The 22,338-nt window shown below is 35.5% G+C and overlaps 4 protein-coding genes across 4 annotated transcripts; 2 read left to right on the top strand and 2 right to left on the bottom strand.

The window, feature by feature from the left end:
• Window positions 934-5,220, top strand: LOC18590117 (protein NRT1/ PTR FAMILY 2.7). Its single transcript, XM_018127491.1, has 4 exons — window positions 934-1,260; window positions 1,363-1,580; window positions 2,093-2,637; window positions 4,229-5,220. Exons 1-4 carry the CDS (start codon window positions 1,176-1,178, stop codon window positions 5,058-5,060), a joined length of 1,680 nt encoding a protein of 559 aa, XP_017982980.1. The 5' UTR covers window positions 934-1,175; the 3' UTR covers window positions 5,061-5,220.
• LOC18590116 (protein NRT1/ PTR FAMILY 2.3) lies at window positions 8,204-11,856 on the top strand. The gene is made up of 4 exons (XM_018127431.1): window positions 8,204-8,695; window positions 8,786-9,003; window positions 9,800-10,338; window positions 10,648-11,856. The coding sequence occupies exons 1-4, from the start codon at window positions 8,602-8,604 to the stop codon at window positions 11,495-11,497; spliced, it is 1,701 nt and encodes a 566-aa protein (XP_017982920.1). The 5' UTR covers window positions 8,204-8,601; the 3' UTR covers window positions 11,498-11,856.
• LOC18590115 lies at window positions 12,200-14,059 on the bottom strand. Its single transcript, XM_018127464.1, has 2 exons — window positions 14,017-14,059; window positions 12,200-13,330 (listed from the first exon to the last, which is right to left on the bottom strand). The coding sequence occupies exon 2, from the start codon at window positions 13,308-13,310 to the stop codon at window positions 12,444-12,446; it is 867 nt and encodes a 288-aa protein (XP_017982953.1). The 5' UTR covers window positions 13,311-13,330; window positions 14,017-14,059; the 3' UTR covers window positions 12,200-12,443.
• Window positions 13,837-20,679, bottom strand: LOC18590114. Its single transcript, XM_018126902.1, has 12 exons — window positions 20,367-20,679; window positions 20,096-20,281; window positions 19,611-19,852; window positions 19,424-19,509; window positions 19,133-19,293; window positions 18,724-18,860; window positions 18,332-18,595; window positions 15,598-18,221; window positions 15,310-15,471; window positions 15,057-15,165; window positions 14,717-14,797; window positions 13,837-14,183 (listed from the first exon to the last, which is right to left on the bottom strand). Exons 1-12 carry the CDS (start codon window positions 20,512-20,514, stop codon window positions 14,100-14,102), a joined length of 4,284 nt encoding a protein of 1,427 aa, XP_017982391.1. The 5' UTR covers window positions 20,515-20,679; the 3' UTR covers window positions 13,837-14,099.

Here is a 22,338-nt window from a genome sequence, read left to right as displayed (position 1 = left end):
TTTTAATTTCTAATTCTTATATTATATATTTTATTTTAATATAATTTATTTTAATTATAATATTATAAAATATTTTTAACAAAGTAATAAAGTTGAAGGTTAAAAATGTTTTTAATAATATTACAGAGTGCAATGTAATGTGATTGCATTAGTTTTGGACTATTATTACATTACATCCCTTGGCTGTAATGTGATTGTATTACAATCTTACATTCAGTCGTCTGTTACAAAACAAACACTACAATGTAATTTAATTGGACAAGAATGTGCTTTCACTTCCCTTGTACAAAACGCTACCTTACATCAAAGTTTCTGGTTTTTGTATGGAAGTAATAATATTATAAAAAAAATAAAAACCTAAATAATAAAAATAGGATAAACCAAAAATTATGGAATTAATTTTCAATTATTTATTTTTTTATTCTTATCATTTTTTAAACTAATTTCATAAATTTAAATTAATGCATAGATTAAAATAAAATAAATAATTAAAAGATAAAACAGTGGACAAGGAAATAAGATGGAGAAGAAAAGAAAAAAATAAGAGAGATTTTGTTCAATCAATTGAAAAAATCACAAATTTAAATTTATATTTATTTTGCTTCTCTTTGTTCGTACCCTTAACTCTCTCTAATGCTTGTTCTCTCCTCTCTCTCTCTCCTCTTTCCTCACCCAATTCTCTCAATTTTTTTCTCCAGATTCTTCCTCTGATCAAGAGAGAAAGTAAGAGAACACTTCCACGAAGAGAAGAAAATTCCAAAACCTATGACATTAGGAAAAGTCGGAAGTACCATGACCTCCAAAAATACAAAAACTATAAAAAAATCTTGACCTTTTTAAAAGGGTAACCATGTCCAATGACTCAATTGACTATGCCACGTGGCCAACAATCAGACCCAAGAGTTGAGTAAAAGTAAACATTTTCCATGAAGGCGTTCCATTAAGCGAACTCTGATTCTGCCGAAGCCTATCAACTTTCTGTCTCTCTCAAGGGTGGGCAATGAAATTTATAATAATTATATCCATAAGTAGCGGAACCTAGATTTTAGACTTTAACGCCGACGGGGACACTCGATATTGTTATACACAGACAGGACTCAGATTTCTAGTTTTGAGCTCCCTGCCCTGACCCCTCAGACCAATCTGTTCCAACTCTTAGACTTCAACCACTACGAATGGATACCCTCCATAGAGAAATCCGAACTCCAAATTCAGGTCGCAGACAAGGAGGCGGCTGGATCACCTTCCCCTTCATTATTGGTCGCTTTATTTCTCTCTCGTGCCTAATCAACTCTGTTACACCAACATGCGGATGTATCATTTCCTCCAATGCATGACTTTTGTTATATTTTGTCAATCCAGGGACATTGGCAGGCTTAACACTTGCGGGTGGAGGATGGGCGGCCAACCTCATCGTCTATCTCATTCAAGAATTCAATTTAAAGAGCATTGATGCTGCTCAGGTTTCAAATATAGTGAATGGAGGCTCAAGTCTGTTTCCCATAGTTGGAGCTATCATAGCTGATTCTTTCTTGGGCTGTTTCTTTGTAGTCTCAATATTTTCCTGCATCTCTTTGCTGGTATCCACCTTTCAACCCTTTGACAATACCTAACTTTCCTTCATGCATGTATTTTCTATCATCATACATTAGGTTCAGGACCTGATCAGGGTGTATTCCTGGGTTATCTTGGAGAGAAAATTGATCTATTTATATCATTTTTAAGTTAATTATTACCGTGCTCAACAATGTGAATTTTGTTGTCATTTTCTTTTAGACTCAAAAGCATGATTTGAGCAAAGAGTAATCATGTTGAGGCTCAAACAAAAACATGCAGTAGCATTTAAGCTTTGATCAAGTTCTCGACTTGCTTGTTATTTGTTAATTACCAGAATAGTATGAAAGCAAGGCTGCAAATTGTGATTCTAGATTATTCTTTCTCGTTGTTAATTTATTTTAATCTAGGTAGATTACTGTGGATAATCATCATTAAAGAAGAGTGGAGGTTAATTGTCACCAAGGTCACCTCTGCCTACCTCTCCAAGTTGAGCCACTTTGCTGTTATCCGATATGTTTTCTTTCCACGTTTGCAGGGCACAGGTTTTCTTGCCTTAACCGCTACACTCAATTCATTGAGGCCTCAACCCTGTAACGATGGAGGGATCAGCTTTTGCAAAGCCCCCTTAAAGATTCAATTCCTTGTCCTTTATGCAGGAATAGCTCTGGCAACTATTGGTCTGGGAGGCACGCGTTTTAGTTTAGCAACAATGGGAGCAAACCAATTCCATAAGCCCCAAGAGCAAGGGAGTTTCTTCAATTGGTACTTTTTCACTCTATACACTGCCTCCGTAGTCAGTTCCACAGCGATAGTCTACATTGAGGACAATGTGAGTTGGGGTTTGGGTTTTGGAGTATGCGTTGCTGCTAATTTCATCGGCTTAGCAATTTTCTTGTTGGGAAACCGGTTCTATTTACATGACAAGCCTCAAGGGAGTCCATTCATGAACATAGCTCGTGTTCCAGTGGCTGCTTTTAAGAAAAGAAATTTGCCACTCTCATCCACGAGCCACGACTATTACAACGAACCTACCAATCAACCCATGAATGTGGAGGCTGCAGCACCTAAAAAAGGTTTCAGGTATATATATCATAGATACTACAACCTCTAAACTTAGTCATAAGCCAAGTCTACTTTTATGCATCAAAATTAGAAGCAAATTTCCTAGGTTCCTTTGCTTGTACTATATAATAATAGAATGATGACTAAAAAATAACGGGAAATGCTAGAGTTTATTTTTTATTTTTTAAAAAAGAAAAGAACAATAGTCTAAATAATCAGAATAAAGACGTTCATTAAATTTTGCTTTTTAATTTTAAGTTCAAACTATTTTACGTATCCAATAAATAAAATATTATGATATGATATGAAATTAAATCATATTTTTTTATACAAAAATTTCATTGAAGGTGTTAATCTATTAAATTATGTTGAAATAATAATTCGGGAGAGTTGATAGGAATTAGATCTTAGAGGAAACAAAGAAATCCCGATACATCTTTCTCCTTCCCTCCTAGCTCATAGAAAACACAATAAATAAACTCTCTCCCTACATAGTATTTGCCTATAAGAAACGTGTTTAGTGTCGGCAAAATGGAATTTACTCTATTTACTTGTCAAAAATCGCAATCAAACATGGCACAGTTTGGTGTCACATATTCTAAATTTCCTATCCATCTCCCTGGAAAAAGTTGATAAATTAATCAGAAGTCTTGAGAGGAAGTGTACGGTATAGGCACAATGTTCACTTTAAAACACATAGTCAAGGGTTCCATCTTTTCCTTCCAAAAAGTGGGCGTTCAGTCAGTGGAGAGCCCCACCACGTACCTTTGAACAATTGAACCCATCAAATCTTTATTGGGTTTGCTGTTTCTCTAGACTTATTCTTTTCTTTTCATTTTGCTGTTGACATAGCTTTCTTGTCTAATTACTTTTATCTCGTATCGTTTTGAGTGGGCTAAGTCTTTGATCCTCATGATTTCATAGTATGTACAAATATCTATATCTATATCTATATATATATATATATATATATTGATTGCAATCAAACTAGAGTGCTGGGTCTGGTTGTGGTGTTGGTTGGGTGCGCTTAAAATATTTGTGGCAGACCAGTGGAAATATATCAGAGTCCAAGGTGGCGCACCTCATCTACTTATGCATGATTGCTAAGCTAAGCATGCTTGTAACACTGGGACCAACGATCTTAAATCGTACTGAATTTGAGGATAAAAACAAGGATACGGATTCTTGACTCACCCACATCAGATTCATTGATTCCCTATTTGGAAAATTATTGGACACTACTACTATATGATTTAATATAATTTTTAAATAGATACAATGCTCAATAATTATTTTTCATGTCAAATTTGTATTTTTATTGTCACGTTTATGAATGAAAATTTCTCGTCCCGAATGAGCGTCTATTTTTTGCTCTTTTTATAATATTATATCACATGTCCAAGAAATAAAAGTTTATTAATGAAGTGTTTGCTTGTTAAATGTATCTGTCCATTGAACTCTTTTGTTTAATTAGAAAAACACTTGCATGTTTCTCAGCATTAATCGAAAACAACCTTTGAACTTTTGTTCATTAAGCTAAGCATAACCGAAATCATGGCTAAACAATTATGAGTTAATTATAATGCACTTTGGACTCTTTTTGTTGTAGATTCCTCAACCGTGCATCATTAAAAGCTGAAGGAGACATTGGATCCGATGGCTCAATTGCGAAACCATGGAGTCTTTGCACGGTGCAACATGTAGAAGATCTGAAAAGCTTGATCAGAATTTTCCCACTATGGTCTTCGAGTATATTTTTAAGCATTCCAATAGCAATCCAGGGCAGCCTGACAATACTCCAAGCTCTAAGCACGGATCGTCACCTTGGGCAACATTTCAAAATCCCAGCTGGCTCTGTCCCAGTCATAGTGTTGATTTCCACATCCATTTTCCTGACCCTGATTGATCGGTTCTTGTGTCCTATGTGGCAGAAGCTGACTCGGAAGCCTCCATCAGCCCTCCAGCGAATAGGTGTAGGCCACGTGTTAAACGTGCTTGGCATGGCCGTGTCAGCATTGGTGGAGTCAAAACGGCTCAAAATGGTCCATGCCCACAACCTCCGGTCTCAACCAAGTTCCATAGTACCTATGTCGGCTTTGTGGCTATTTCCCCAACTAGTTTTGGTTGGAGTTGGAGAAGCCTTTCATTTCCCAGGACAAGTTGCACTATATTATCAAGAATTCCCTGCATCTCTGAGAAGCACAGCAACTGCTATGATTGCTATGATTCTTGGGATCGCTTACTACTTAAGCACTGCAATAATTGATTTACTTAGGAGGGTTACAAGCTGGTTACCTGATAACATAAACAATGGAAGGCTAGATACTGTTTATTGGACCTTAACTGTGGTGGGGGTGCTCAACTTTGGTTATTTCCTTGCTTGTGCCAGCTTGTATAAGTATCAAAATGCTGAAAAGGAAGTTGATGATAGTTCTGCTTAAGAAAATATGTTAATGTATTTTCAAAATGAGAAGTTGTCTCACATAATAGAAGGTTATCTTAGCTCAAAGGTTATGTCACACATAGTAATATAGTGTGATTATTAAATTGTAAGTGGGGTTTTTATGTAAATAGTTATATCTCTTAGTAAAATGATATGTTAGAAAAACACTTCTAAATCCAAAGGTTATGAGACAATTGAAAAAACATTACAACTCAAAAATTTAAATATGTAAAGTTATCTTTTCATATTATAGCTTAAAGATTATATCTTATAAAATAAATATTTATCTTTTCATAAAGTAATTATTGAAACAATACTTTTGTCTAATGATTGGATTTTACAAAATGCAAAAGTATATTTAAGATGAGCAAATAGTGAAAAATAGCCAACTTGATAAGCCCATTTTAAAAATAGCATTCAAGTCAACGGTTTTTACCCAATTTTTGCCATGACTTAACAAAAATCCCTTTAAAACTATTTCAGACAAATTAAATGCTTTCAATTTCTCTCTCCCATCATCCATCTACTGTGCTCTCCATTTTTCTCTATCGCCATCAAGTTCCAGTTAATTTTATCACCATCACCATCTCTCTCTATCTATCTTTCACCATCTCACCATATTGTTGTTGATCTATAAACCAAAGAGTATGACATGGCCGGTAACGACATGGTCTTAAGTTTATTGGTTTACATGCACAAAACCCTCTCTGTGTCTATCTCTCGTAATCTCGCCATATCATTATCGATCTACAAATCAAAGAGTATGGTATAGCCAGTAACAACATCTTCTTGGATTTATTGGTGTTGAGCTTTTCAGTGATTCAAGTCTGGTAAAACATGTCTTTGCACATAACAAAATGATTCATGCCTTGACATATAACATCAATAAAAAGAAGAAAGTTTTTGCCTATAATATCTAGTGCTGAAACTTTGGCTTTGGTGTGTAACATTTGATGTTAAAGCTTTGGTTTTAGTATGTAACATCTACTGTTAAAACTTTGGTGTGTAACATCTACATAGGCTTGTAATGTCGTTTGGTTTTTCTTTTTCGTTATTTTTAGCTATTGTAGAGCACAGTAAACTAAGTTTTTGTTGTGCACTCCACTAACGTTTTGGATTCTTTTATTTTTTGAGACTACATCTACGGATTAGTAATATTTGATATTTTGTAGTTAAATATACATATATATATATATATATATAAAGAATCTAAATGAAGGTGAGAGAAAGTTTTTTCCTCCAAAGTTGTTAATCCCTTACTTTGTTGATCTTCTTCCTTTTTGAAAATTTTCAGAGTTTTTAGTTTTCTATAAAATTTTCTTGAAAAATCAACAATAATTTATATTCATAAAACTCGAAGTTGATGGGTTGAAGTTATAAGTGAAATAGAATTTGTAAATTAGAACACCACGCAGAGTTGTTACATGCAAACATATTGTTACACACCATGTTTACATGTAACAACTCTAATGCACTTGGAGTATAACAAATCTATGGAATATGGCATGGCCTGTAATAACATGATTTTGTACATGTCTGTATGTAACAATATTTTTTTCAAAATAACATATAATAAAATTTTTTGAACATAACGTGTAACAACAACATTTTTTAAACATGACGTGTAATTTGTTCTTTTATATTTCATTAGAACATAAACTCTTAGAGTTAAACACCTTAAGCATGGCGTGTAACAATTATTTTTTCAACATGTCATGTGATAACTTTTTTTGAACATGGCATATAATAACGATAGCTTTTAAACATGACTTGTAACTTGGTCTCTATCTTTATATTTTACTAAAACATAAACTCTTAGAGTTAAATACATTCATGATGGAGATAAAGTTTAAAATCGAAAAGGAATTTGGCATGAAAATGAAGATATATTGAAAAGTTATTCAACCTCAAGTTACTGCAGAGATTAAATGAATTTGAACAAAAAGATATTATCTAAAATCCCCAAATTTGGATAAATAGCTTTTGGAGTTATTTTATTTGTTACATTTCCTGTGATTATAAAAAAAAATGACATATGACAACTTTTTTTTTTCAACATAACGTGTAACAACATTTTTTTCAATACATGTACTTGAATATGAAGACGTTTCATTAAGAATAATTTTGTTTAAAAATCTTTTCTCTTAGGTAAAAACCGTTAAAATTTTTTAAAAAAAGTTAGTTTTGGAAAATACTTTATTTTTTAGGGTTAAAAAAATCGTCTTTTAAGAAAAAGGTATCTTGATGAAAATGTTGTATCTTTAAAAAAGAGATATTTACAAGCCTATATAAAGATGCCAACCATTTTGAAACACCAAAACAAATAAAACAAAAAATAGAAAAGTAAAAGCAATAGAAGTGTTATATTCTGAAAATAAACATAAGCACTTAAGTTCCCATCATCTATAAAAGAAATTAAAATTTTTTTGCTATCAAACATATATTTTGTTGCAAAAAGAAAATTTTAAGGCCAAATAACTTTACCAGTCATCAGATATATCTAGCTGTCTATTCTTATAAAATGTAAAAATAAAATTAGACGTTTGTTTCATTGTATCCCTAAACGGTGAGTGCAAAATAAATATTAAAAATAACATCTATTAAAAAACTCGTCTTGAAATCAATTTTACCAATTCATTAGATTCCATATGAACATTTGCACCAACAAAATATATGTTTGACAGCATAGAAACTTCAATGTAAAGTCTTACTGCTTCTTATACTTGTACTATTTTCTCTAGTTACGGGTTACACATCAATGTTTGACTATCTTTTACTAGGTTGAACATAAGTGAAATCCAGCAGGATTTGCAACAGACAGCAATTTAGCATATGACCTTTCTGCTTCCTATCTTCACAGTGCTCTTCACTTTTGAAGTCCTCACATCAACAAATGTGTACAGCTGTGGGCTGCAACATCCTAGTGAAGCGTGTCTGCTTAGTGTTCCTTCTTTTGAAAAATTAAAAGTTGAATCCATATTTAAGCTGATAAGATGTCAAAAGGAAATCTTTTTTTATTTTATCTTTTCGTAGCACATTTCTGACTGCATCTTGAATTGACATCACTGAAACGTTTTTAATTTGTGAAAATAATAAAAGGTTCCTGGAGAAATGGAGAATAAACTAAGTTGCTTTGAGAGGCATCTGATTCTATAACTTGCAGTGGCATCCCTTTGTGCTTGGTTAGAAAATGGTGAGCTAATTGTATGATAGTTGTCACATATATTCTGATAAGTGAAATCCAACAAAATTCTATCGTCAACCATAAAGAAGACCACCTTTCCAATTGCAACTTCTACTGCTCACAGTTGAGGTTGTGAGTCACCATGATCCTTGGATTTTTATGCCCGCATATCTTCGCTTGATGCGTAACGATAGGAGTCCATGAAGGACGTTATCTTTTCACTGACAAGGAGAGAAGCTGGTAACTCAACTGGTGGAGAATATGTAACAGCATTCTTGCATTCTATATAAAGACTTTCATGGGTAGAACACTAACATAGCTAAAAAGTTTGCAGCAAGTATTGTTCAGCAGCAACATGGGAGATGAACTCTCTGGCAATGAAGAAGCACAAGTATTGCCTGATTCTGCTCCCAAACAAGGCGGCTGGACTACTTTCCCCTTAATTGCTGGTTTGTCTCTTTCTCTCTCATTGTGTCATGCAATCTTGGACTGACAAGTTAGTACATCATGTTTGCTTTTTTTTTTTTCACTAAAACCAGGGACCCTGATGGGATCGAGCATAGCTGTATCAGGATGGGCAAACAGCTTAATTGTGTATATGATAGAAAAATTCCATGTAAGAAGCATTGATGCTACTCAAACTTTTAACATGGCAGCTGCTTCCACTAGTCTACTTCCAGTGATTGCAGCAATCCTTGCTGATTCCATTTTAGGATGCTATTCTGTCATCTGGATGTCTTCTCTCGTCTCTGTCCTGGTAATAGCCTTCCTTGACACCAAAACAGTTAAACTAATTGAACAATAAACAAGAATGACAATGCCTTTCTCTACTATGTGGCTAACCATACTGATGCTATATATCAGTCATTACACAATTTCAAATGCATATCATGATATTAAGCACTGGTAGAAATGAAGAAAAGAGAATTGTGTTGCCTTTTGGCTTCTGTTATGTAAGTAGTAAAATACTTACAGTTAAAGCATGAAAACAGAACACAAGCCGGCTTCGAATGTTAGATACTAATATAGTGATGTATGCTACTGGTTCTCTTGGAAAATTGGATGGAAAAGTTTTTAACTCATCTTTTGACTAAATTTGTTAATCTGACAATATGTTAAGAGTTTGTCTTTTGTTTATTCTTTTCTGTTGACAAGATGGAGCTTATCAACTTTGATATTTATGGATGTCATGTTTCTTGCCTTGGCATCTTTGAATCCTTTCCATAATTAGCCAGTTCACCTGGTCTATTAAATAGGTGTGAATCATAAGCCACATAACAACTGGAACCTTTTAGAACAAACCTACAGGACTATACCATTTCTGTTGGAATAGGCTCACAGTAGGGTGATTTGCAATTAATAGCTAAAGATGGTTCAAAATTGTTGCTGTAGCCTGTAGGAATATTTATTAGAAAGTTCTATTGTTATCTAATAATGAAGATAACGATAAAACTTTCTAAGATGCTATGGTTGTTAAATTGATTTCAACTGTGAAAAGGAGTTATCCTTTGTTGAAGCAGCTTTCCTAATATCAATTTCCACTGCATTTGCAGGGGATTATCCTCATTGCCTTAACAGCTATGCTTGAACCCTTGAAGCCTCAACCATGTCAAAATGGATCAAGCATGTGCCCAACCCCGTCAAAAGTTCAATTTTCTGTCCTTTATTCAGGCATAGCACTAGCATCTATAGGGGTGGCAGGCACTCGCTTTACCATTGCAGCTATGGGGGCTAATCAATTTGAGAATCCCAAGGATCAAAGGGTTTTCTTCAATTGGTTTGCTGTCACTTTGTATACCTCAATGGTATTAGGTGCCACAGTAATTGTTTATATTGAGGAAAATGTAAGTTGGGCATTAGGATACTGCCTATGTGTTGCAGTCAACGTTGTTGGATTAGCCATTTTCTTGTTAGGAAAACGTTATTATCGACATGTGAAGCCTCAGGGGAGCCCTTTTACAAGCTTGGCTCGTGTCATTGTTTCAACCTTTCTCAAGAGGAAGGTTCCTCTTTCATGCAGAGCTGAAGATTACTACCATCACAAAGATGGACAAATGGACAAGAGATATTCAATGCCTACTAAAAGCTTCGGGTATGATTATTTCTTATACATATATTCATTTTGAACATTTCCCTGTTAAAAGTTAAAGATTGACCAAAGATGCTAATTATTCATTTAAAATATCTTAAGCAAATCTTGATTTCAATGCCAATTCCAAGCTATAGATTCTTCTATTGTATAAGGAAGATATACACTGATGGGAATGTTAAATTAATTCTAAACCTATGCCAAAATTCTCAAATCTGTCTTTAAATTATCATTTAATATACCAATTCACCTAAGTCTAGGAAGTGACTTTATTACATTATTTGATGACATGGCACCAATTAAGCAATGCAGGTTTCTAAACCACGCCGCATTGGAAACTGAAGGAGACACCAAGGTGGATGGATCAATTGCAAAATCATGGAGGTTGTGCTCAGTACAACAAGTTGAGGATCTGAAAACCCTGTTAAGAATTTTCCCATTGTTGTCAAGTGGCATTATTTTGTGCACCACATTACCAGTTGTAAGTACCTTGACAATCCTCCAAGCTCTAACCCTGGACCGCCATCTTGGACCAAATTTAAAAGTCCCAGCAGGATCCATGATAGTATTCATACTAACCTCAACTGCCATCAATCTCACTTTCATCGACCGGTTCCTTTTTCCCATGTGGCAGAAGATAACTCACAGATCACTGATGCCCCTTCAACGGATAGGACTTGGCCACGTGTTTAACATGACAGGGATGGCTGTTGCTGCCCTGATCGAATCAAAAAGGTTAAAATTTGCTCAAATTCACCATGTTTCAGACCATCCAGGGTCCATTGTTCCTATGTTGGTCCTGTGGTTGGTGCCACAGCTAGTGTTGGTTGGAGTTGGAGAATCATTCCATTATCCAGGACAAGTCACACTGTACTATCAAGAATTTCCAAAGCCACTGAGGAGCACAGCAACTGCAATGATTTCAGTAGTGGTGGGAATTGCCTATTATTTAAGCACTGCCGTAATTGATCTAGTTCGCACGGTCACTGCATGGTTACCAGACGATATAAACAAGGGAAGGCTGGGAAATGTCTATTTGATGTTTGCCGTCATGCAAATGTTTAACTTTCTTTATTTTCTTATCTGTGCCAAGTGTTATAAGTATCAGAGTTTGGAAGAAGGGAATAAAGGCAACAATGAGAGTTGTAACGCTGAGAAATGATGCTGAAGGTGAAGCGACTGATGAGAGCTTGGAACATGGTCATGTGTAAGTCTATGTCGGGCTCTCCCTAGATTTTTGTTGGAATTGGAGAAGCATTTCAATTTTTTCTAGGCCATCAAACAGTAATGGAGGGGAATGGGAATGACAATTTAAAAGCAATGATGATGTGGAAGAAAATGAAATGCTAAATGCAATTAGAAATGTGTAATGGTAATCTTATCCAAATATACACAACATCCACAGTGCCAATGTTGGGTTTGTGGATATTTCTGCTGCTATTTCATTTCCCAAGTCAAAACTGCATTGATTCATATCACGATTTTCCTCTTTCTTTGACTACTATGAAACTGGTTATTGGATGTCCTCCTGTTGAGTAGCAAATAGATTCAAGCTAGTCTAGCTTAAGCTGTTTTTATAGTAATTTGGACACAGGAATAACTGGAGGCTAGATAACATGTATTGAAGATTACTTGTGGTAAGGGTGTCTAAAATTGTATACTGGGCTAGACAATTGATGGGCAACTGTCTGTTGAGTACAATGCCTGTCTTGGTTAACATTATCAGCTTCGGGATTGTCTTATATTATTGCCATCAAGCCATAAGCCATTACAGTGCAAAGAAACAGAGGGCTGGGGGTTTCCAGGGACATGGTGTTATACCAAGAAAGAAACACACAACAAAATCATAATACTCCTTTAAGTGTAACCTTACTAAAGCAACTCTGCACGATTGGCCCTTTCGTATATATCCATTGAATCAGTGGATATTGGTATGTCGGCTCTTCTATCAGAAACCAAACAAGCTACAAAAGAATGTTCTCGTTTTTTTTTTTCCCTCATTTTAGAAAACTTGACGTAGATTAGCAATTGTCTAAACAGTTTCTTCTATCGGCAAACACCTATTAGTAATTAGCAGTAAATTAGTACAATACAGTATGATCTTCCGTCTAGCAAAAACTGCTAAGTCGCCTTTCAGGAATACCTGTTGCTCTTGCTGTTGTGCATCGAGACTGCTCCACACTTTTTGAGACAAATCTTCTAGCCCTAACTTGTTTCCCATTAATGAAGAATTTCACCAACTTCTTGCCCCCAAGAATCATCGACATGTCCGAGAGTGACTTCAGAACAACACAAGCAAACAGAGGGAGCGGGCTTTTATCCATATAGATTGCCTCCACACATTCGCCAAATTTCCTGACAATGAAACCATGAAGATCTTGGTTTATAACAGGATGTCCCCTGGAGAAGGTCATGAACAATGTTCGATCTTCTGAACCAACGCTAGCCTTGTCCTTTGTCACAGTAGCCACTTTCTGTTGCATTTTTCCCCCATGAGGAGTTTGGCATTGTAATGCACTGTTAGATTTTGAAGATTTCTTGCGAGCCAAACGTGTTAGAACAATATCGCAAAATGCTAATCGGCACACATCTTCCACGAAATCCTCAATCATTCTTTTGGCGCATTCCCTGTTCTTAAGAAGATAAGCCAACGAGATATGTTGACCAACGAGTTTACTCGTAACAGGGAAATCCCTATGGACTCTTGGAAAGATTTCTTGAGTAGAAAGGTATAAGCAGTGTAAGAACATTATGGCCTCTTTGGCTAAAGAAAACAGCAATGGATCAGGTAATTGTTGGAGGTTCTTGACGAAATGCTTGAAGCCTCTTCTTTCAAGAAAATTCCAAAAGGCAACGATTTTCATGGATGGGAAAAGGTCGAAGCCTAGGCCTATTACCAGTCTAGTATATGCCAGGCGGTCGATATTGTGAAAGTCTTGAAGTTGTTTAAGGGTAAGCTCTGAAGCCAGTGCCATGGCACAAACAGCCTTGGATGCTGGGAAAAGAGATAACAGTGAAATCAAGAAAGGAAGACTGAAAGACTTGCGTGGCAAGGATCAACTGAAGAGACTAAAATATTTAAATAGAAAGAAATAAATCAAGAAAACCTGTTATTTTATGTAGAAAAGCGGTGCACTTTCCTATATGAAGAGGACGTTCATATTCCAATTTTCTTTATGGTAAACAGTAAGCTACCGAAAAGTTGAAGAAAAATACCGAGGAAGACTGCATAAACTACCAAGAATGCAAGCCAAGGTTTTATTTTCTTTTTTACAAACGTTTCATTAATCAGACTTAAACATAAATCAAATCACAACAAAACTTTAATCTTTATACCTAATAATTTTTTTTTCACTTGAAAAACGAAATATTCAACCCAATTTTTTTTTTATTTTCAAAAAAAGACTCTAATGCAATTATTATTAGAAACAAATTGCTTTTAGAGAATCCATATTAATTAGTAAGACTTTTATAAAAAAATCAAAAAGGCAGAGGGCCAAAGAAAAGAATGGTGAAGTTGTCAATCCCTCACCTGGAGATCATAGGAAAATTTGATTGGTCAGCAGTACAAATTTACAGTTAAGTCTAGTTGAAAACTGATCTAACTGAAATAATACATATACAAAAGAAGTTTGAAATATGCCAGAATTGTGGCATTTATATTTATATATTTGCTCAAACCTTGGTTAGGTGTTGCGTGATAGTAGAATTGTCACTTTTGTTAGCCGTAAAAAACCGGATGATTAGGTGAGCCTCAGCCTCCTCTACTCAGGACCAGGTGGGATGTTTGTGTTTGTAAATTTTGTGCAATCAAATGGTCCAATCCCTTGATTGTTCTTCCTTCTCACCTGAAAATCGCATCATCTTTCAGCATTAGTTGCACATTACAGGTGAAAAAATTTTAGGTCCCAAGCCAGGACTTTCAACAATGACTGATATCACTAAACAATGCGAAAAGCATCAGTTTAAATGAGTTCATAACATCTTTACTACATCAATAATCCCAATTGGTCCATGTCAAGATTAAACTCTTGGTGCATGTTTATAGTATAATCCTAGCAGTTACCCCAGGGGGCCCGGTTGGAACAAAATGCTGTAGAGGAGCAAAAGAATATGAAAAATAGGAAGAATTAGGGGCAGCAAAAATGAAATTCTTCTGCAAGAAATAGAAAAATCGGAAGAATGAAAAAGGAGGTAGCAACAATCAACAGAAATGTAGCCTTTGGACCAATGAGATGAGTCTGATACTTTCATTACATTTTGGCAACTTGATACTTAAAAGAAACGCCTTTATATTTGATCAGTTGGTTCAGCTTTCACAACCAGAAAAAAGACAACATTATATAGCAATTCAAATCTTGTACAGGAAGTAGAACCATACCGGGGACCATGGACCAGGCTCAGGCAGAGACTTGTCCTTGGGTGAATGTTGTACAGCACCACTTTTCATTGTTAAAATTTCCTGAGTGAAGAAAGGCATTATTAAATATGGCTAAACACATTTTTAAAAAGTATTTTTGCAATGAGTTTTCAATGAAACTAGAAGTGGTAAAACATAAACAGATTTTCTTTCAAGTCTATACTCAACTTACAATTTAGGTATAGTTATTCAACTAAACAGCTTAATGCTACTCTCTATTGGTTTCCTGCTTAATGCTACGCTCATCAACATGAGCCTTCAGCTTCATGGGGTAAAAGGAAAAAATAAATAAATAAAATACCTCTCCAGCAGCTTCAAATGCAGCTAACCATTCATCTGAAAATGGAACAGCATTCGGAGGAGGCTTCACTACAGAAGCATCTTGTTTTTTTTCATTCCCAGTTTTCTCACTGCCATAAAACAAGTCAGACCTGAGCATTTTTCTGAAACTCTTATGACATTTAAAAATTCTCAAAAAGCATAGGAGTTAGATGAAACCATAGACAAATACAGTGCAAAATGTGTTTTGAGGTTGAACTAAGTAAGATGCTTACTTAGAAGTTGTTCTACCCTTAGCTTCCACAGGGATCACAGCAGTGTTTAATTCCTCTCCAGCAGCTTCAAATGCAGCTAACCATTCATCAGAAGATGGAACAGCATTCAGAGGAGGCTTCACTATGGGAGAATCTTGTTTTTTGTCATTCCCGGTTTTCTCACTGCCATAAAACAAGTCAGACTTGAGCACTTTTCTGAAACTCTAATGACATTTAAAAGTTCTCAAAAAGCATAGGAGTTAGCTGAAACCATAGACAAATACAGTGCAAATAAAGAATGGTGCTTACTTAAAAGTTGTTCCACCCCCAGCTTCCATGGGGATCATAGCACTGTTTAATTCCTGTGGCACACTTGTCTCCAATCTATTCACTTCTTCCTGTAAGACAATTCCACTTGAAGAGGTCTGATTTGCATTGATTGACGATGTTGATTCCTCATTCAAAGAGAAAAATGCCTGTGAATTGCAGGTATTTCCTGCCCCAGAATTTTGATCTTCACTCAATGAAGACAAATCAAAATTCAACGAGGTTGCTTGGCCACTTTGTTCACTGTCAGGCCTGAAGATCATATCATTATAACAATCATGATTGTCATCTGACACCTTAATCTTGACAGAGCTTGACACTTCCTCATTCACAGACAATCCAATTTTGTCTGACAAAATTTGTTCAACAATGACAACATTTCGAAGCTCAGGAGGTTCATTTAAATCCTCAACAACCATTGCGTAATTGTTAATTTCTGCAGAAGTGAAAAGGTTACTTTTGCAGCTCTCAAGTGGAATACTATCAAAGGACTGCGAATGTGCATGTTCCTCAAAAGATCTCGTAGTCATCTCATTAGCTACGGCAGCACATAATTCATTTGTTTCATCTATGCATTCTACCAGAGACAGATCAAAAGGACCTTCCACTACTAATCCAACAGAACCTTTATCTTTGGGACTGACATCTACAAGCTTATCACTGTCCAAATTATGGGACTCTTCGACAAATTTTCCCTCCACAGACTTAAGGCCGTGATATGCCTCTGGAATCTGATTCTCTTGGGATGCTTTACAAGCTTCAAAGGAGGACTGTATCAGCTCAGCTTGGGCCATAGACTTTTCATGGTCATTTTTTTTATCAAGCAATGAGTTGGTGAGCATAGATGATGCATCAATATGACAAGAAGTGATTTTTTCTTCAGGCTCACAAATGGCAGAATTATATTTTGCAGACGAATCGTATTGCTTGCTTTCAACACTTTTAAGGTCAATGATATCATCTATTGCAGAATAACCTTTAAATTGCACTACTGGGCTAAGATGTACTATTGACTGGTAATTATCAATTTCACTACCGTTAAGATCTGCACTGCTTTGGCAGTCATTACTGACACCAATATCACAAGCAGTTATTGATCCAGTTACTTGATCTTCACTGATCCTTTCTATTCCCTCAGATGTGGGTTCACAAAGGAGATTAATGTCACAGTTGCACTGTGTATCAGTAGAAACTGAGACCGCATGCTCCACATATAGGCACTCAACCACATCAGTCATCTCATGACCACCCTTCTGCAATGCAGGCGGTATCAAACAAGGAGCACCTGAATTTCCTGATTCACTTTGAAAGGCATCAGCTAGTTCTGATGCTACATGTTTAACACTTTGAAGATTGCTTTCAGCTAAAACCTCTTCAGAAGAGAAGATTTCCCCATGTGATAAGCAATCAGTTGAATGTGATCCATACTTATCCTGAAAGACTCTTTCCACTACAATGCCTGGATCTGGAAGAGGTGGCTGTTCAACTAGTTTTTCATTTACATCATCTACAAGTAACTGCTGATTATCTGCCTCTGAATCATTCAGGAGACTACTGCTGCTTTCAAGAGATAGGTCACACTTGAAAGAATGCATTTGTGCATCTCCCGCATTTGATTTCAGATTAAAATCAACAGACTCACCAGAACCATCTTTTCCTTGGATTCCCTCTCTATAGTGAGATAGACCATTGGACATTTCTAATTCACTGGCACTGCAATCTCCGACTTTTTGACAAATACCATTACTCTGCACACTATTATAACTAAGAAATTCTTCTGAATCTTCACCCTCCTTGAGCATATCACTATCATTAATATGCGGCCTCTCAATCTCATTAATTATCTGATCATCATGAAAGGTGCAAGCTTTTGCCTGTTCAACTTGTTCGCTTGGTTGCCCATGACTATCAGGCATGCTGCTTATTTGATCACCTTTTACTTTTGAAGAACCATGTATATTATTACTATTCATATCACTAGAATGCAACTGTGGAAAGAGATCAAAATCCTCAGTCAATGAATTATGCTGTTTCTTTCCTGAAAGTTGGTTGCCAACATCAGTCTTCAAGGCTCCTTTTATTTGCAGGCTACAATGAGAGATAAAATGGGAATCTTTAGATGCATCCCCATGCTGATCTGGACTTTGGGGGACAACCAGATCTTCACTCCTCTTATAATCTAAGTTCACTTGTTCAGAGGATTGACTTTGCAAGAGTAACTTGTAATCAGTACACTGCAATCCTACATTTTGAATTTGCTGATTAAGACCACTGTCAATAGCGTGCAATTGTTGCTGATTATTCATCAATTCATGGTTGTCAGAATTGCAGATACCCTTCACTTCCACCCTTGGCATTTGTAAGTTGGGTCTGATATTTTCACATAAAGAATTAACACTTGATGGAACAGAGGATTCTGTACTTGACATACTTCCATTTTTTGTTGCTGCTACGCCATTATTCACTACAGGTACTTTCATAGGTGGAGTGGGGCTCTCACAAATAGAATTGAAGACACCAAGCTTCCGCAGATTAGGAATATTAGACTTTGGGTTATTGCATGGTTGAGTACTACTCTGTGGATTCTGTGAAGCATTAGACTTTGACTGCAAAACAAGATCATGAATCAACAAGAGAGAGGGAAGAACCCCGGTGATGCTTTTAAGCATTCCTAAATACATAAAACTTTACTGACATTTAAGTATGGTTAACATACCTGAGAAAAAAATCCCAACGATGGTGAAGGCATCCGTAAACCAGATGGTTTTGCTATTCGTGGCTGTGCATATTGAGTGTTTCCACCAATACGGCAACCACTTTGAGGAAGAGAAGTAATTTTGCTGGAACCAGCTTCATTATTAGTACATCCATGACCAGCAGCCACAACAGGATCTTGGTTGCCCTTTAAGCCATTATGTGCCTTGGTAACTGATGGATGCTGTAAATAGGTTGATAAATGACTTGCCAATGCTGAGCTTCCCTGTACATAGAAAAGAAAAAATAGAAGATAAAAAGAAAGTTTTTCTTAGTTTCAAAAGAAACACTAATGAAGCACAAAATTGTTTATCATCTTTTAATTCCTATGACTTCCAAAAGCTTTAGTCTCACCAAATTTCTTTTAGCCTGTTGAGCAGAGGACTTTGTGTTTTGAGGTCTACTAGAAAGATTAGACTTTGCATCATTTTGAGTGCTTCTAGCACTTCTATTGGAACCCGACAATCCAATGTTTCTGTGGGCATTGACTGCTGTAAGAGAAAAGAAACCAACCAGATACAAATATATCAAAATGCATCTTACACTAATGTGAAATTTAAATTAAAAAATAATATGTTATACCAGAATATAAAAGCATAATGAAAATGAAAAACAAACAAAGATATTCATGTCAAGAACTCATGCCAAACTTTAACCAATACAAATTTATACAATGTAGTTTGATTTAACCCCCAAGAATTTAATGCAACATACAAATAGAAACCAAGCAGGACTTCCAAAAAGTTTTATATGTGCCAGTTACCTGCTTGAGCACTCTGATTCCCCTTTGCTTTATTTATGTTCGAGGCGCTCTTGGCAGTTGTAGAAAGTACTAAGGAATCTGGCTTTGGGACAGGTATTTTAGAAATTATTGGCTCTTTTGCTGCTGCCTTTGTTGTTCTCACATTTGCAGGTCTTTTAAGAGTTTGAAAAAGTCAAGGTAAACTCTTATATAAAGGCATATACATAAAGATACAAGTAAACAAAATAAGCCTTCACAAAAATATGCCAATACTGAACAATTCAACGAAACCATAACTAAGAAGAAGGATATGCAGATGATATAACAGGCCTTGGACAACCGCTACGCTTGGAACCACTTCTATTAACATCAAGAACTGAAAGAACATTTTGTTTCACCTGAGCAAATTCATATTTAACAGAATCACAAATTACTTTCATTTCAGAAAGAAGGAAACCAAACGTACTTATACATGTAAATTTATGGAGAACTAACTAACCGCAGAACGAGCGGCTGAACCTGAACTCTTCTGCAATAAGCTGCTACCAATCTTCTTCTGCTCATTCTTATTACTATTATTTAAAGGCAACTCTTTAAATAAATTATTCTCTAGTGCCTGCAAATCAGGTGAATCACCGGATAACGATTCTATCCTCTCTTCTTCTATAACCGACAATTTCTCCCCGCTCAAATTACCAAAATCCCCACTAATCAAAGATAATTCCGTCGAATTCAAAACACCTAACACAAAAGAAAAATTCATAAATATAATAATATAAAATATATATATATATAATAATTATATATATATAAACCACACATTTATATATATATATATATATATATATATATATATANTATGAATAAAAAAGTATTATATATATATATATATAATATTTATTATATTATATTATAGTATATATATTCAATTCATTTGTTTTAAGTAACAAAACCAACAAAAATCCAAAAAAGTTGAATCATTACCTTCTTCAGTAAAGAAAGCGCGGTCCCAAGCTAAGCTTTTCCTCAAATTATAACCTCCACCTTTTTTCTTCCTCTTCATTTGCTGTGGATCCAAGCTTAGCTTTGGAAGTTCTGATTTACTCGCATTATTGTTAATATTCTCTTTGCCAATACTCGACGAAAAACTAGGGTTTTTGGCTTTCTCATCTGCAAAAAAACAAAAATTAGGGCCATTTTCAATCTATAAACAAAGAGTAACCAAACCTTAAAGCAAAAAAAAAAAGGAATTAACCTAGGGGATTAGATCTGGGGAAATGGAGAGGGGAGCAAGAGAAATAGGAAGTGTTGAAGGCCAAAACGTCGTCAGTTTGGGCTTGAGCGTGCTGTAAAAGCAACGAATCGTCGTCTTCTCCAGAGATTTCCAAGAGATCGCTCTCCATTTGTCTAATTTCTTCCTCAAACTTTACGGTATTTGGGTCGGGGGTGGAAATGTGGAAGGTAATGATTGGATGGGGTCTACGAAGATTTGACGGTTAAAGTTCAACTGAAAGTCTCAAAGTCAAGTGTATCGGGAGAAAAGGAAAATGATTCTAAGTTGGGACGACCGTTTTCTGAGTTTAGTTTGAAAGTGAACTGGCCAGGCGGGAAGGGGAAAAACAAAGAGGATCACGGATGATCACGTGACTGGGCTTTTTACTAAATTACGTAAATACCCATAGAGAGTACACAGATCAACGGCCTAGACTGCATCTTGGACCTGGGCTGCTATTACTTGTACGACAACGTTTTCTTCTTCTTTCAACTTACCTATTTACTACTTAGTACTACTTCTACCTGCCAATGCCATGGGATTTTTGGATAGTAACTCCATCCAAATCAACCACTATTCCTTTTTATTTAACTCTTTGATTTTTTGCATTAAGGGTATAATTGAATCAAATCAAGTAAATACGATAACATACTTAAACTGGAACTTGATTGTAAACTTGAATGTCAAATTTGATTCATGTTGAATTGAGTTTTATATTTTAACCTTGAGCTCAACCTGAATTTAATTTGATAAAAAATATTATTTACATGTAAAACTAGAATTATTTAAAATGTAGTTAATATGTTAACATAAAAACAAGCAATGTACTAAAACAGCAAGCATGAATAGAAATTGTTATAAAAAGATAATCTTTATACAGCAATATTATAACGACCCACTCATTCGGCCGTTATCGACGCACAAGTCATATGAGCAAGCTTACACAACCCAGCTAGCCTTCTAAGCATTTTATTTTGCCTATATTTATTTTCCTCACATTTTCATTATTGCTCCAATTAAATTTGTCAATCATCAATATCATTATCTCATCTATAATTCACATCGAAATAATAATAACCAAGCAATAGTTCAAAGTGTTTCGATGACACAACTCCACATTTTTAATTTACAATATTTAAAGATCTTAGATTCAAAATAGTTCTAGACACATTATTTATTACAATTTTAAAACGACTCGGCGACTAGACAGTGGAGCGACGCAAAGAAAGCTAGGAGATGCCAGTACCTACATAGCTGTAAAAAGATTCATCGCCAATGATGTTCCAAACTATCTATTTATCTGCACCTTAAATAACGTTGGTGAGTCTCACAGACTCAGTGATCATCAGCGCCGTGAGCAAGCGGAGAGTGGAAACAAACATAAGGATGAAATATTTATAATTTCAAGAATAAGTGTCAAAAACATACTCCATTAAACTGAGAGATTTTTATACCTTGCAAGTCTTAAGAATAATGAATCATAAGTAAATACATATGAAAATAGTTATATTTAGCATGTAGGAAAAATCTTTCAGCTTCTATATCCTTTCAACAATAAATTCAATGGCAAGCATAAATGAGAAATCTCAACATAAAATGCAAAATAAGTAGTCACCAATGATATGTAAATTTCACTCGCCATTTAAAATTAAATTTCAAACGTTAATGCCATGCCATGTTTTATAAAAATCAACAAGTTGGCATCATCTTCGAGTAGGTTTAATATAGCCCTTAGGCTTACTCTCTAAGACATAATCACCTACTCGTGGGAACTGTCCATGCCACCTAATATCAACTGGGGCTTCAAGTCCCTCTTTATCTACTCGTGGGAACTACCCACACCACCCTATATGAATCGGGGCTTCAGGTCCGCTTTTACAATCAAATATCGATAATCAACAATCACTACTTTGTGCATAAAGACCACACTTAACCTGCTGTGGTAACAGGTCCT

The sequence above is a fragment of the Theobroma cacao genome, chromosome 9 (assembly GCF_000208745.1).
Source record: "Theobroma cacao cultivar B97-61/B2 chromosome 9, Criollo_cocoa_genome_V2, whole genome shotgun sequence".
In the NCBI taxonomy this organism is placed as follows: domain Eukaryota; kingdom Viridiplantae; phylum Streptophyta; class Magnoliopsida; order Malvales; family Malvaceae; genus Theobroma; species Theobroma cacao.
Note: the sequence above shows the minus strand (reverse complement) of the source record. Positions and strands in the feature narration are given on the sequence as shown.